This window comes from Nannospalax galili, unplaced genomic scaffold (assembly GCF_000622305.1).
Source record: "Nannospalax galili isolate Female #2095 unplaced genomic scaffold, S.galili_v1.0 scaffold54, whole genome shotgun sequence".
In the NCBI taxonomy this organism is placed as follows: Eukaryota; Metazoa; Chordata; class Mammalia; order Rodentia; family Spalacidae; genus Nannospalax; species Nannospalax galili.
Window position 1 is genome coordinate 2,532,505 of NW_008341028.1, and position 15,540 is coordinate 2,548,044.

Genomic DNA, 15,540 nt, shown 5'->3' on the forward strand with positions numbered 1-15,540 from the left:
TACACATAAAAAACCCAAACAAAAACCAAATCATATGGGTTAGTTTGTGTGTGTATGTGTGTATCCATAGGAATACTTACTTTACCTAAGTGTTTATCTCTAAGTTAAATAAAAATAGAATCCTTTAAGGACTTTTATAAGCTAATTTGGTAGCATCATCAAAAAGCAGAAGACTATCACAGACACATAAAATATATATTTAATAAACACATAGACAGGGATAAGATCTTATGGTTTTTATTCCAAAATGTTAGGCCAAAATCAAGAATGAAAAGCTAGTAATTAATGTAAGAATGGATTCTTGTCTTTGCCCCACTTTATAATTTTATCTAATATTTGCATTTCTGGTAGAAAGAATAAGTTGAGGTTACTTGTTCAACATAAAGGTTAAAACTTCCCACCACTATTTGTAGAGGAGACTTACCATTTTCTTTGCCCAGACAAATAATTTTATTAGGTGTCTGAACTAAGTTTCAGAAGGGACTAAGATGTGTCAAATGGAGCCATGGGTAGTACCAAGGGTTGCATGAGTCCTAGAAGCTAATTTTCAAGTGACAAGGGAGCCCACAGAGTGGGAGACAGTCTTTCCCACCTATACATCCCATGGAGAATTAATATCTGGAATATACAAAGAACTAAGAATCAAGAAAACAAATAGCCCAATTAAAAAATGGGCTGAGTTGGGCATGGTGGTGCACACCTTCGATTCCAGTACTTGGGAGACAGAGGCAGGCAGAGGCCAGGTGGATCTCTGTGAGACTGAGGCCAGCCTGATGAAGTTCCAGGCCAACTCTGTCTCAAAAAACAAACAAACAAACAAATAAAATAAAAAACCCAAAATAAAAAGGGCTATAGAGCTGAACAGAGAGTTCTCAAAAGAAAAAATAAAGTGGCTAAGAAATACCTTAACATGTGTTCAGTGTCCTTAACAATTAGGGAAAGACAAATTAAAAGTACTTTAAAATTTCATCCTAATCAGAATGACTAAGGTCAATAAAACAACTGACAACAAATGCTGACAAGAATGTGGGAAAGAGGAAGCCTCATTTACTGCTGGTGAAATTTCAAACTGGTTCAGCCACTATGGAAATCAGTGTGGAGAATTCTCAAGACACTGAAAGTAGATCTACTGTATGACCCAGCTACACCACTCCTCGGCATATACCCAAAGGACTCAGTAGCCTACTACAGAGATACTTGCTCAGTCATGTTCATTGCTGCTCTTTTCACAATAGCTAGGACATGGAAATAGTCTAAATGTCCTTCAACTAATAATGAGTAATGAAAATGTGGTACATTAACACAATTGAGTTCTATTCAGCTGCGAAGAAAAATGAAATCATGGAATTTGTAAGGTAAGTAGATGAACCCGGAAAACATTGTACTCAGTGTGGTAACTCAGATCCAGAAAGACAAACATTCACATGATCTCTCTTATTTGTGGATTCTAGCTCCAAATCTTTAGCTGTGAGTGTATAAAACCTGAAATAAGTGCAGAAGCCAGAAAAGCAGAAAGGAACATGGAGGATAGGATGGCAGAGAAGTGTTCTGCAGAAGTGGGAGGGTGGGAGACAGTTGCTATCAAGGGGGAAATAGGAAATTGGGGGAAGTTTAATTGGGGAGGGAGGGCAGTACAGAGGGAGAGGGAGAAAGGATGTCTAAAAAAGCTATAGGGAAATGTATTATTTTATAAGCTTACTTAAAGATACATGTATAATATATATGTATGTGCATGTGTACAGCTAAAGGCTATCTAACAAAAATCCCAGTGCCAGGCAAGGGAAGCCTCCCTTTGAGTTGTTGGTCAGGAGGATCTAAGAGACTCTCAGTAAGGCTATTATCATAGCCTTTGGTCATTTCTCAGAACTTGAAGGTAAGACCCTATTGCTGAAGATACCACACACTTCAGACACGGGACTTGGAGAAATCAAGCCAGGACTTATCTGGAATCTGCCCTGGGGACTACCTCTTATGATATCGGATGGTGCTATGTAATTTACCAAGGGAGAAAAGTAATCAATAGTCCTACCTTTCTGTAAAGCCAATGAACCAAGACAATGACCAGTCTAGCAAAATTTCTCTAATGGTACAATAATGGCACTTCTATCTTGGGGAGTAAACAACAGCTATCTAGTTAGATTTAAGGCCCTCTTAATAAGAGGGAGTTGATGCCTGGTATTGTAAAACCTAGCCAAATACCCGTAGTTAGAGGGGTCATAGACCCTGGAGGAGAACCTACCACAGCCACTTTCCTAAATCAGTGTAATTTCTTACTATATTCTAAATGCTGTCTTTATATCCACAGAGAGCTCTTATCCCTCAGCAAAGAAACTTATTTTCACAACAGAGACTATTACAGAAACTCAACTGGGGTGCCCAGCCCCAATTGATATATCTAAAATCATGGAAGAGGGGGTGGAAAGATTGTAAGAGTCAGAGAACCAGGATGCCTGATGCTGGACGATGTCTTCCAGACCAGACATGACAGGGAAGCGGTACCCAAGAAATTTCAACAGTAAGGTTGCCCAAACAAGACCTCTATGACAATACCAGCTGACATGCCAGTGTAAATGAGGGACATTTCACAAGATCCCACCTCCAGATGATCTACAGGCAATTAATGGCTGCTGAGAGAGGGAGAATCAGTTTTCTCTGATGAACCCATTGATATGTTATCCAATTCCAAGTGATCAGTCTTAAACACATATACACACAAGCACCACTAAATGGACTCTCTCTCTCTCTCTCTCTCTCTCTCTCTATATATATATATATTGCTGAGTTATTATATAAACAATATATATATATATATTGCTGAGTTATTATATAAACAACAATTAGAGGTCAGGAAATTGAGAGAAAGTGGAGGGCGTGGGAAGAGTTGGAATGAGGAGAGGGAGGGGTGAGACTCTGTAAAGTTCTTGTGCATGAAATTCTTAAAACAGCTTTTTAAAAGTTAGCCTTTTAAGGCTCACATATTTGCCTCTCAGAGTATCAAGAGCTCTCAAGGGAGGAATGGTAGAATCCAACTTCCCTCTGACTACAGGGAGCTGGGACTGGAGTGGAAAGAGAAACGCCTTAGAAGAGCCAACTTGGGAGACCTCAATTTGGTTAAAGGAGCCACTGAAATTCAATTCAGTCATGCTAATAAAAAAGGAAGTGAAAAGCTAGCTTCATAGGGGTGGACCATCAGTGGGATTTGAGAAGGTAGGATTTTAGTTGATTAAGAAGTTTCTATGAGGGAAATAGGACCTAGTAGGAGGCTCTAAGAGGCCTTAAAACAAAAAATGTCTATAAAAAAATAAATACTGAAAAGGATAAAAAAAAAATCACAAACCCTTTTCCATTGGGCGCTTCTTACTTGTGGCGGGGGCTGAGCATTTTGCATTTACGTTGAATCCTCCATCCAGACGAGCACTTTGGAGCTCCTTTGAGTGAGTCTCACTTTTGACTATTAATTAATTAATTAATTTTTTTGAGACAGGGTCTCCCTACAGCCCCAGGCCTGAAACTTGCTATGTAGACCAGGGTGGCCTCAATCTCACAGACATCCACCTGTCTCTGTCTCTCAAGCGCTAGGATTAAAGGCATGTGCCACCATGCCTGGGTAACATTTAGCTGTTTAAAGTGTTCCTATTGTATCCAAATGCCAGTCAGCATCAGGGCTTCCCCCAGAGAGCTGGGATCCCAGAGCTCCAGATGAATCTTGCTCTCAGTTCTGTACCTGCTTATTTCCAAGGAGAAACTACCAATTGTAGAATGAAAAACAGACTGACCTTTCCCCTAGCTACTGGGAGAGAGATTCTAAAAGCCTTGTCATTGTCCCAATGACAGGAATATCTGCTATTAAGAAACTATGGAGTCACACCTGAGTTCATACCAATGATGTGACTCATTAGCAGCCTGTAGACAGACCAAGCATGCAATCAGAGGGTTAGGATGTTGGGCTGGCTTGATTTCTGCAGAGAGGTAGGATTTCATTCATGTATGTGGTCAACTATTTAATCAGTTATGCCTACATAATAAAACACCAGCAAACCTCCGCAGAACAAACGCAGTGGAACCTCCTGATTGGTGGATACATTAATGTGCCCACAAGCGAGGCATTCCTCAAGCTGTTCCTTAGCTGTAGTCTTTATAAAGAAACTGTAAACAAGATTGGTGCTTTTGTAAGTTCCTTGTAAGTTCTGTAAGTTCTAGAAAGCTGTTAACCTTAAAAGGTCATTGAAATCCTTGAATTTGCAGCACTGAATTAGGACCCAGGGACGGCCTAAATTTGTGCCTGGCATCTGAGTTCAAGGCAGCCCTGTGAAGGACTGAGCTCTCAGTGTGTGGGATCTCCCACTCGCAGCACTGCCCAGGTAGTTAGTATGAGACTTGAACTGCAGAACACCAATCAGAGCAACCCCTTTTCTTCACCCATTTTGCAGTCCTTCTTACAAGAACAATCCTGTGACTGAATGAAGCGGGAACTCCAGAGCACATGGCTGGCAAGGCTACATTAAAGTCAGCTTGTTTTTAAAACCTTCCCTTTGGCTGCCTGCTAAATCCACTTGATTTAGAACAGCCTCAAAATGTATCTCAAAGTAGTTGGAATTGTCACCGTGTTGGAAGCAATTGGATGCACTGGCAGAACAGTGCAAAGAGATAAATTATTCAGTACTGCACAGCGAGTGAAGAAAGCCTGGGTCAAGGCAACCAAAGGAAGGTTGTTGCTTGAGCTTTTGTCTAGTGTGTCCATGTAGTGTTTGCACCCCTCTTTGAAAGAGCATTGGAGAGGGGTGTTTACTACCGACCCATTCATGGGACAAAGGCGGGAGGGAAAAGTCTTGACTGTTTCCTCTATCCTGGTGACACACTGCTCTAAGTTTGAGGAGAGGGACACTTGGATTCAAGCTTTGGTTTTCATTCTTTGCATAACCTTCAGGGGAAAAGTTTATCACAGTGTTTTATGACTCCATCTTTGGAAGGATGTAGGTCAAGTGGAAGTGTCGGGGGAGCTGGATTCGTAAGCATGAGTTTTTTTTTTTAAGACTAAGGGGTTAAGAACAGCTAAGTGATGAATCCATAACATCATTTCCAGGGGCCTCAAAATATCCAAGACACAGGGGAAGAAACTCGTATTCAGATGAATACAGACTGTCTTGAGCTATGACATAATATTATACTTGTTTATTTATCAGCTTATATTGTTTTTCTTTTCTACCATCTGCTGCTTATTAAAAAAGTTACTTCTAGGAAATGTATCCAAGTATAATTTGGGTAAATATTTAGGGACATCAGAATCATCCTCATACGAAAATAGAAGGATTGCTTGTCTTGACTCACTGGGACCCAGCCATAGACTGATCTTGGTCCTAAATGAAGGAGCTCAGATGCTTTTTCTTCTCCCCAGAGCTCTGGCTTATCTCCAGCTCGCGCCTCAGCCAGCGAGGAGGAAAAGGGAGGTAGCTGGCTGCTTGTCTCCATCTAAACAGCAGTGGAATTCCTTGGCCTGGCTGTTCAGTAATCCTCTGCCAGCTGGCTGCGGCCTCTTCCTCTGGGACCTCAGTGAATCACACCTCTGAAGCGCATTTGGCTCCTACAAGCCCCAGAGGATTGGAGGCTTGTGTCTGCCAGCATAGAGAAGCTGAGACCCAACCTCTGAGCCTGAATCATGTCGGGCCCTGGAATTTCTGAGCACAAGAGGTTTCCAGCGGCAGGGGAAGAAGCATCCGGTGTTCATGGAAGCCTAGCCTGCTCTGCTTCTGGAGCATGTGCTCCCCCGTCCCTCCCAGAAGCAGCGATTCCCACAGGTAGACAAGAAAAGAAAGCATTCAAGTCCTTTTCCCACCTCTAGTCATGAATGATCTCAGAAGGGGTCTGCCCTCTGTTATATAAACTCTTCAGTTGCAGGGCCTTAGCACACACCAAAAGTCATGCACTGGTCTATAAATACAACCAAATGCCTATGTGGAGCTTTTGTTTAAATGGCTCAGAAACAGAACCACGAGGACCGTGCCTGCTAAAATATGCCCTTTCTACTGCATTAGACGCACACACTCCGAGTCTGGACCTTTCCAAAAGCAAAGATGTCATCAGGATTTAGCTGCTTCTGATTTGCGGATCTTTAGCTGGTACTTGAGAAGGAAGTCCCATTAGATAGAAGAGTGTGGGAAGTACTTACCCCAACCCCACAAGTCAACTTGTTCAGCATTTAACTAAAACAGCGCCCCAGGCAAGGCCTCCGCAAGGCTGGCTTGCTCCAAGGTGCTGCTCTTTCCTGTTTGGTTAGTTCACAGGCTAGATCAGCTCTCCCTTCTAGGACCGAGCCCCACAGAGCTGTGGCAGGGTGGGAAGTGAGGAGATCGTCTGCCTTTTCCTTGAAATTTCCTAGTGAGGTGGGAAAAGGCCTACAGGCCTTGAAACAGAATTGTATCTGAGGTTTCTTGCTGACTTGGTGATAGGGGAAAGTCAGCTCCGGTCCTGGTTCTTCCCAGCACTGACCACACACTGGGGCTGGAGGCAGCAGGAGGGAAGGCTGGTGTGGGTGCCCCACAGCTGCTCCTGCTCCTTCCTACAGGGAAGAACTCAGCTTGGAAGGCAGTACCTACCTGCCAGGAGTCAAGGGCCCCTCCTTCACTCTGCCTCCCCAGCAGTTCCTTGCCAGTATCCCTTCACCTACCTTCCACTATCATTACCAGATGAAATGTAAAAGAATTTTCCCTAAGGAGATCAAAATAAACGAGGCTTGCCCTGACTCAAACTATCCAGACTCTGCAGTAACTTGAATATTTACGTCAGCCTCATCCTGCTTCGTGCTCTTTTCTCCCTTTCAATCCCATTCTGACTCTGTTCATTCCAAAGGTCCAGTTCAAGTTCAGTGGCCTTACTGACACATTGTGTCCTCCATCTTCACAAGTCTAAGTTGCCTTTGCATTCTATGCCTCCACTGTATAGAGCCCAGCACATCTGTTAGACTCTGCCAGATCCATGGCCTGGGACAGGTACTGCGTCTTAGGGATCCTGGTAGGTCTGATATTTTAAAAGCAATCTCTCTTTTATCTGCCATTGGCTAATTAACAGTCAAGTCCCTTCAAGAGATAAGGAGGAAAGAGAGAGGAAAAGGAGGAAAGAGAGGAAAAAGGAAAAAGAGAGAGAGAGAGAGAGAGAGAGAGAGAGAGAGAGAGAGAAGCAGAGGGGAAATAGAGATTTAAATCAAACCCAGAGACACGGTAGAGAGAGAGAGAGAGAGAGAGAAACAGAAACAAGCACAACAGGAAACTTTCTGCCTCTCCCCCCTCCCCCGCAACTTCTCCTCTCCTTAGGAAATACTCTATACCATAGCCTGAGTTATGCATTTCTCCACTGTGGTAACTACAGAGACTAAGTGCTTTTCAGAGGCCACTCAGGCTTTCATTTTGTTTGGCTGGTCAAGGTATCTCTATATTGTCTTACCAGTGGATGTCATCTTGGAAGAGGTTCACTTTGGGTTATATCATTTACTTCTCTGATCTGGTTCCTGTTTCCTACCAGTCCACTGGGGTCTCCTAGCTCTAAGTCAGTGACTTGGTCTGTGGCTTTCTTGACCCAGATACTGTTTCTGATTACATTGGCCTCCTAACATTCAGCTCCTTCCTTTCCTGCCTCTCCTGCTCTATCTCACTCTGGGCCTGACTGGCTTCCTGTGTTCCTTGGTCCTCTTCTCATGCCACTCCTGTATCCAGCAATGGCCTTTTTTTGGCTGATTCATTTTATTTTTTTACTTTTGTATACGTGTTTGAATATATTTGCTTGTGGGTGAGTGTACCCATGGGTGCCAGAAGAGGGTGTTAACTCCCTGGAGCTGGAGTTATAGGAGGTTGTAAGCCACCTGACATGGGTGCTGGGAACTGAACTCAAGTCCTCTGGAACAGCAGCAAGTGCTTTTAACTGCTGAGCCATCTCTTCCGACGCAAGCAGCAGTGGTTTTCTTACCTTTTGGTCATCTGGCCCTGCGGATCAAAGGCTCCCATATGGGGGCCTACTCTGAGACTGCAGCCCTGCCTGTAGAATGCCTCCTTGCATTTTCATCCTATAACCCAGGGGTCTCAACTTGGGAGCAACATGCCAGGAGACATGTGGCAGTGCGTGGGTTTGTTTGGTTGTCCTTTTTGGAGGGATGCCACCTGCATCTACTGAATACCCAACATGGATGGTTACTCAATACAATAAGAGAACAGTGTTCTAAAAGCCAGCCAGAATGTTAATAGTACCAAGTTTAAGAGGCTGTGCTTTGTACACCTTAGAACACTGCAGTTCCCCTGCTGAACTTCCCTGAATTTCCTACTGTCTTGGTATTCTCATGTCTTTCCCACTGTCCGGAAGCTTAGAGACACTGTGCTGTATCCATCTCCCATCTCCAGCTCTTCTGAAGGAATGTGAACAGGATACTAGATATCCAGGTAAGACTGAATTCATGGATTACGCCTTTCTCTGTCCTGCAGGTGGTAAGTTCTATGAAGGGAGGAAACATTATAACCTACTCCTTGCTGGGTGTTGTGGGAGAATGGAGTAGTGTGTGAGGAGGCTGATAATTCAGGAACAGGTTGGAATCCTGCAGGACCAAAAATGCTTTGGCAGGCGAGTATGGACTGGAAGCAATTGGTTCTGCTATCATTTCTAATACCAGTATCAAGGGAAAGAACGGTGTGGACAATTAAGAATAAAAAACTTCAAGGAAAAACTGAAGGGAAATTAGCAAACAGAACACCTCAGAGAAAGAGAGGATAAAATTTTATAGCTGTGGCTTATTTTTCCACCTTATTTTAGGATTATCCTGCTGTATTATTGAGTAATATGTTTCTAGAGTCCTCAAACTACTGAAAGAAGGTAGAACACCAAACAGATTGTAGCTGCATCATTTTACATGCTTGCTTCACGTTTCTTCCACAAGCAAAGCTGGGAGCCATCCACACTGCGACTTTAAAAGGGCATTTGGGGAACATGCCTCTTCCCACAGCACTCCATCTGCCTTCTCTTCATTAGCTGCGCTTCTTATTTTGGCTTGATACATGACACACGCCTTTGTGAGATGACAACTTATATCCTAGGCAAGGTATAAACTCATGCTTTTTTTCCTGAATTCACCTGGACACCTTTTGTGAGCAATCTAATTATGAAAGCAAAGCAGTTTTGGATCACTGGAATTTCTCCCCTGTGAATCGGGAAGGCCTGCTGATGCTCCTGTGCACTAGTGCTTGCAAGGGGTGTGTCTATAAACTGTGGCCTTGGGTACCCACAGTCAGTACTGTTACCTTTCCCAGGAACAATTTGGAGCTGGTGGCTTACAAGATGTGCTACTACTGACAAAGAGGGGAAAAATCAGACTTGGGAAGTCTCTGATGGTAATGTGGACAGTAAAAAGGTAAAGGAGACAAATACATTTCTGACTGAGGCCAGTCATTAAAAGCCACATAAAAGCCTCTATCATGTCAGATTTTCTATTGACATGCTAGTGTCTCTCTGAGATAAAAAGATTGTATAGAAAAGAGGGACAAGTTGTTAGCTATTACCATGTTATTACCCTTCCTCATAGACTTGGACAAAGCAGAAACCATACTAAACACAGGAAGGACGTCTGACATGGCCTATGTAGCCAGTCTTGTGTGGGGTGCACCCTTACACCATCACTAGCAGTCTGTGCCTGACTCTTGGCCTCTTTTTGGGGGATGTGAAATTTGGGTCTCAGAAGTCTATTCAGTTTGTGTATGTGTGGTGGTGGTTTTAGATATATGGATCCATCAGTTTGTGTATGTGTGGTGGTGGTTTTAGATATATGGATCCATCAGTTTGTGTATGTGTGGTGGTGGTTTTAGATATATGGATCCATCAGTTTGTGTATGTGTGGTGGTGGTTTTAGATATATGGATCCAAACACAGGCTGGGGAGTTTTCCAAAGAAAACTTCTAGTCTTGTATGGGTTAAATTAAAAAAAAAGCAAAACAAACAAAAAAAAAACAAAAAAGAAAAAACCCAATAAAACATTTCAGTACAAAGTTTTTTTTATTAACATTGTAAGAAACATTTTTTTTTTTCTTTTTTTCTTTGTTACAAAAGGACTAAGTGGTTCTGAAAGCCACAGCAGAGTTTGTGTGTCTGGGCTGCTATCCCCGGGCTTGGGGTAGCCCCTGAGCACTGAGCGGCCACGGGCTTTTCCAAGGAAGGCCCAGGGCTGTCACATCCCAACTCTATGCCTACAATACTTAAATGTATTTACATGTGTTGCTTTTTAAAAAGGGTTACACATTTTACTCTTTAAAAATCTGAAAAAAAAAAAAGGTGGAGAAAAGGAACTTGTATTTTATCTTACACATTTGCAGAATATACAAGGGTAACTAGTCAGAAGAGAACATCCTCCTATCGGATTCAAACAACAAAAGAAACCAGGTTACAAGGCAGCTCAGCCTGCCACAATCTTGCACTCGCTTCTTGGTCCTGGCTGCCCGGCACACAGCCTGGGGGTGCTGACTGGGTGACACCAACTGGTTCCTCTTGTTGATAAGAGTAACACAAAATAAGGCACATACATTGCAAGAATCAAAACTCTGTGGCTCAAAAAGTCAAGCCAGTGTGTGAGAAGCAAGGAGGTGATTTAGTCATTCTCTAGAAAATAAAAATAGTGTGAAAAACAAAACCAAGCTTAACACATACATTAAACAAGAGTACCATGTATGAGCCTGTGCTTTTTAGTAAAGAGGAAAGGGTAGTAGGAGCCCATGCTGTCTCTCCTAAATGCAATGGCTAGAGAATGGGAAGAAGTTGCAGATGGTGGTGGTGGGGGTTCCTTGACAGGATTAAATGCCAAGCCTACAGAAAACTCATGCTTCACAGGATGGTTGTAAGTGACTAATGGCCTTCACCCCCTTGGACTATCCTGACAGGGCACTGAAATCCTGGAACAGTATACTTTTTCCCACCTCTGTCTTTTCTAGCATCCCTTGAAATTACCATTTTGAGAAAAGCCATATTGAGCCAAACATCCATCCACAGACCTAAAGGCAGCAGCCCAGAAAGCAAAGATGAAAATGAAAAAAATTAAAGAAGGAAAAGGAGACGGTAAGATGGTGGCAGTCCTGGTCCGTTTACCGTCCCTCTCTTCAGGAACGATAGCTGATGGGGAAAATCACAGCAGTTGAAAAGTGTGAGTCACACTCAAGGATTCTACCCAGAAAGGTTTCTGTCAGAGGAGGAGAGTGCAGTCAGGAGTGGACAACCCTGAACCACATGTTTTGAAATCAAGACTACAAAAGAGATTGGTCCAAACCATCAGACATGCCAGGTAAGGCCCAGGCCAGAGGTTGTAAAAATCATGGAGGAATGAAATTCAGGGAATGCAGCCAAGCCTTGCTTGCTTTTCAGGTGAAAACTACAAGAGTTTACTCTTGCTTGAGGGCTGGCGGTCCTCTGATTTACAAGGAGCTCCCTGGGAGATGGCTTCATGGTGTGAACGGCTCATCACTATACTGGTTTGGGGAACATCTACTTGAAAGCAAATCCAACAGTCTTAGCCACAAAATCCAAAATGGCAAAGTTTCCTCCATGCTGAAATTTGTGGTCTGAATCAGAGAAAACAAACATGAGCAAAATTGGCCGCCCCAGTCTTCCTATTCACAAACACTTCATTTTTGTCTTTCTACTCCTGATTGAAATGGCAAGGTTTAAGAGGAAAAGCCACACAACTGCGCCATTAATCACTTTGGATAAACTCAACTTCAGGAGCTGATGGGGTTAACATTTTAATCATTTATATAATTTGAAAAGTAAAGTGGTGGATAATCTATGTGCTCTGTGCACACACAGTGTGACTTATGTGTCTACTGCATGTGGGGAATAGCTGTACTTTGTAAATCTTTGAGTATTTCAGTCTAAACCGAAAGCATTGTCAGGAGCCCATGGTTAAGGACTAACTGAACTTGGAACCTATACGGTTACTCGTATCTTCTTTTATGCTTGCAAATGCTAAAAGCACTAAAGCAATTTATTGCCAATGTCAATGCATATGAGTTTTGTTAATGTAAATGTTAATGATACAGCCAGTTGTGGGGTTAAAAACCTATATATTTAGAGCTACATATAATCAATTGTTTCCTGTGATAATAGGGCAAGAGGTAGGACTAATAACAAGTATAGCAAACCCACAAATATTCTCCAAACTAATTCTACCCAGTTGCTTCATTCTATAATTCTTCTAACTTCTGTCCAGAACAGCTAAAAGTAGCATCATGTTTGAGATCATCAACAGCCTGTCCCTCACTGCAGTGCTGATCAGCACTGATGTTCATAAAGGTGGCAAGACAGCAAAGAACTGAGAACTGACCATGTAGACATATCCACTGGGTGTAGAAGAACAAAGAACTTAAAGCCCCCAAACTGTGAGCAAACTTATCTGTAAGAGCCCCAGGTTTCACTTTTGTACAGTTGTTGAGAGTATGCCCTGAATTGAATTAAGGTGGGGAACACATAAAAAAAATCTGCTATTTACGCTACAAAAGATCCTTAAACTCACTATTCATATTCTGACTCTTGTACTCAGTGTGGTGTGGGAACACACACACACACACACACACACACACACACACACACACACACGTGCGCACACACATGAAACACTGAGCATTGTAAAGGAAGATTTTTAAAGGCTGGCCCTGTAACCCCTTGGTCACAAGCACATCAATTCTTATTTCCTTGGAGTAGCAGAGAAGCATGTCAAATACTTTAATTTGATGACTTCTCTTCTCAGAGAAAGAACATGCGCACCACACATTTACATTGGTTTACTAAGAAGGGGGCGAGCTTACAGGTCAAAAAAAAGAAAAGAGGGTGATTTGGGTGTCACAATACTGATTCAAAACTGAAATGGAAGACAGTTTCTCCCTAGAATACCTTAGGGTTTTTCAGAGTCCTTTTCCATAAAAGGAATATACTTGAAACACATCCCAGTTAAGTGAGATGAGATTGCTAAAATACATACACAACTTAAAAAACAGCCCCAAACAGAGTGAGTCAGTTCAATCTTTCAATTCCTAAAGTTTTACGTCTATTTGCGTCCTTCTTGCCTAATACCTATTGCATAACAGCAAGGAATTTGCTTTCTTCTGCAAGGGAGGTCAGCAAAGAACTCATATCCCCGATAGCCATGTTGGTGGTGCTCACTGACAGGGACGGGAATGGGAGGGACACTCGTGGTGTGGTGAGGCGGGAGGAGCTGTGGGAAAGGTTCTGAATGATACTTGGGCTCAAGGCCCCTGACATCAGGCTGGTATGGTCCCCGTCATCTATGATGGCATCAAAATCAATCTGCACGCCTTCTAGGTCATGGCTGTCAAAGCTGTCAACTGTGCTTGTCACTTGGTTAGCACCTGGAGAAAGTAACTCGGAGTTGTCAGCATCATTCCCCTGGAGCGGGCAGTTGGCATCTGAAATAGAGAACGAAGCAGCTTTCCTGTCTTGCTGACTGAAGCCCATTGTTGGGTCATAGAACTGACCGGAGTAATTCTGCGTGTTAGAGCAGAGCTGTTGGGGCTGCCCTCGCGTCTCCATCTTGATGCTGGTCACCCTATAGGTCTGACTCGTGTCACCAAGCTGTCCTTGTGGCAGAGTGAGGCTACCCCTCGGCATGGCTTGGCGCCTGCTGCCCCCATAGTTGGCACATGGCTGGTAACCCCTGACAACTGCCATGCTTGATGGCTGGCTGCCACTGCCCTGAGTCCCTGGCAGGGAGCTGTCTGTCCCTTGATAGATGTTGATTTGTGAGGTAGTACTGGCCTGCCCTAGTATCTGCTGACCAGGGCGGCCTGACCCCTGGTGCTGCATGCTGTCACCGAGTAGCTGATGAGCAATGTACCCCTGTCCCATTGGGTCTTGCATTTGTAGGCTATTCACCATGTTGCTAGCTAACTCATTTGGTGCTACTGACAAGCCAAAATCCATCAGACCCCTGCTCCCTTGCATGGTGGTGCTTTTCAGCTTGGACCCTTGAATACCAGCCCCACAGGCACTGTCCAGTGCACTGGAAGTGAGCGGCTGCCTGTTGAGATAGTTCCCATACTGCTGGGTCTTATAGGGCTGTTCATGGAAGGAATTTCCACTGGGGCCAGGCCCATCTCCACTGTGGACTGCCAAGTGCTCTGGGCCACCGTAGGCACTGCTGTTCTCTACAAGGGTCTGATATCCCCCAGGTGGGCCAGTCCCACCCCTCCATGGATTCTGTTGCTGTACCATCATGTTGTTGTATAAGCCAAAGGCTCGGGCCTGCTGCAGGGTAGAACGCTGGCCACATTTCACCTTGGATGAAGACAAGTCAGAGCTTCCGGAACTGACTTCATTCCACTGAATGGGCAAGTCAGTTTTGCTGCCTTCGGAGCAGGGCTGCTCCAGAGACTGATAGTGTTGACCAACATGGCTGTCTGGCAGCCCAGGCAAGTCCAAGTCCTCTGGCCCATGAGTTACTTTGTTATCCTCCAAGATGGCACTCTGTAAGTGCTGTCCATACCCTGCTTGGTTCTGGGAATTTAAATACTGTACCACATCATCTGGCAGGAAATCCTCATCGTTCAGATTGGCATCAGCATCCACAGTCAGAGATTCCAGGGCAACATTCTCTGTTATGCTGGGGGGACAAGGTGATGTCTGGAAGTGCCGGGGTTGGCTGCCCTCTGGTCGGGTATAATTTTGCAGAACTAAGTTATGCTTTTCCATTGGTGGAGGCAAACCCGGAGGACTGAAGTTGTTGAGGCTGCTGAAGCGCTGAACCCTGGGAAGTGACAGGTTCTCTGAGACTGTCCTCACAGGGTCACTGGCTCTCCTCATGCTGTTCCCCAGTGCATCACGAGGCAGCAAATGGCGCCGACTATAACTGTGGCCTCCCCCATCGCTGCATCTCCGGGGAGGGTGGACTGGTGGTAGGGTCACCCCTGACTCCCTGCCATCCCCGAGCAGAGCCACCCTGGTCTTCAGGCTCAGCCGCTCCATGTGAGGCAGAGGTGTGGGTGGTGGGCCACCAGTGGCCGCAGCATATTTGGCCTTGAGGCGGTACTGCTGTGCAGGTGTAAGGCTGAGCAGGCTGGGTAGACCATCACCCTGGCTGGCCTCGCTGGACCTGCGGGAGGCATCTGTGGAGATGGGATCATAGGAGTCCGCCACACTCACGTTCTGGGGTCGCCCTTCAGCCTGTGATGCCTCGCTGGACCTGCGGCTGGAGAAGCAGGGGGAGATCCCAGAGGATCTGCGGCTACTCAGATAGGCAGAGCTGATGGTGCTGGTGCTGCTGTCCCTCCTGCCGAGTGTGTTCAGCATGGTGAGGTCTACCCCAGAGAGGTCGTTTTTGCTCGGGAGAAGAGTCCCGGGCCCGCCTGAACTGTGGTTGGTATTGGACTGAGTACCTGGAAGGAAAAAGAGGGAGGGGAGAGATAGGAAGTTGAGGGTGCCTTAAAACGGTGTGGATAAGCAGTTTTTCTAAAGGACCCTTGCCTTTTCTTGAATTTCATATACAAGTAAAAGTCTCTTGGGTTTAGACTTTGG

The 15,540-nt window shown here is 44.5% G+C and overlaps 1 protein-coding gene across 1 annotated transcript in view; it reads right to left on the reverse strand.

Annotated features, from left to right (window-relative positions):
• Nucleotides 1-10,959: 10,959 nt before the first annotated feature.
• Nucleotides 10,960-15,540, reverse strand: part of Gli3 (GLI family zinc finger 3) — a 281,899-nt gene continuing 277,318 nt past the window's right edge. The window contains exon 15 of the mRNA XM_029564979.1: nucleotides 10,960-15,401. Coding sequence (XP_029420839.1) covers nucleotides 13,084-15,401 — 2,318 coding nt within the window. The 3' untranslated portion in view covers nucleotides 10,960-13,083. The remainder of the gene's footprint in view (nucleotides 15,402-15,540) is intronic.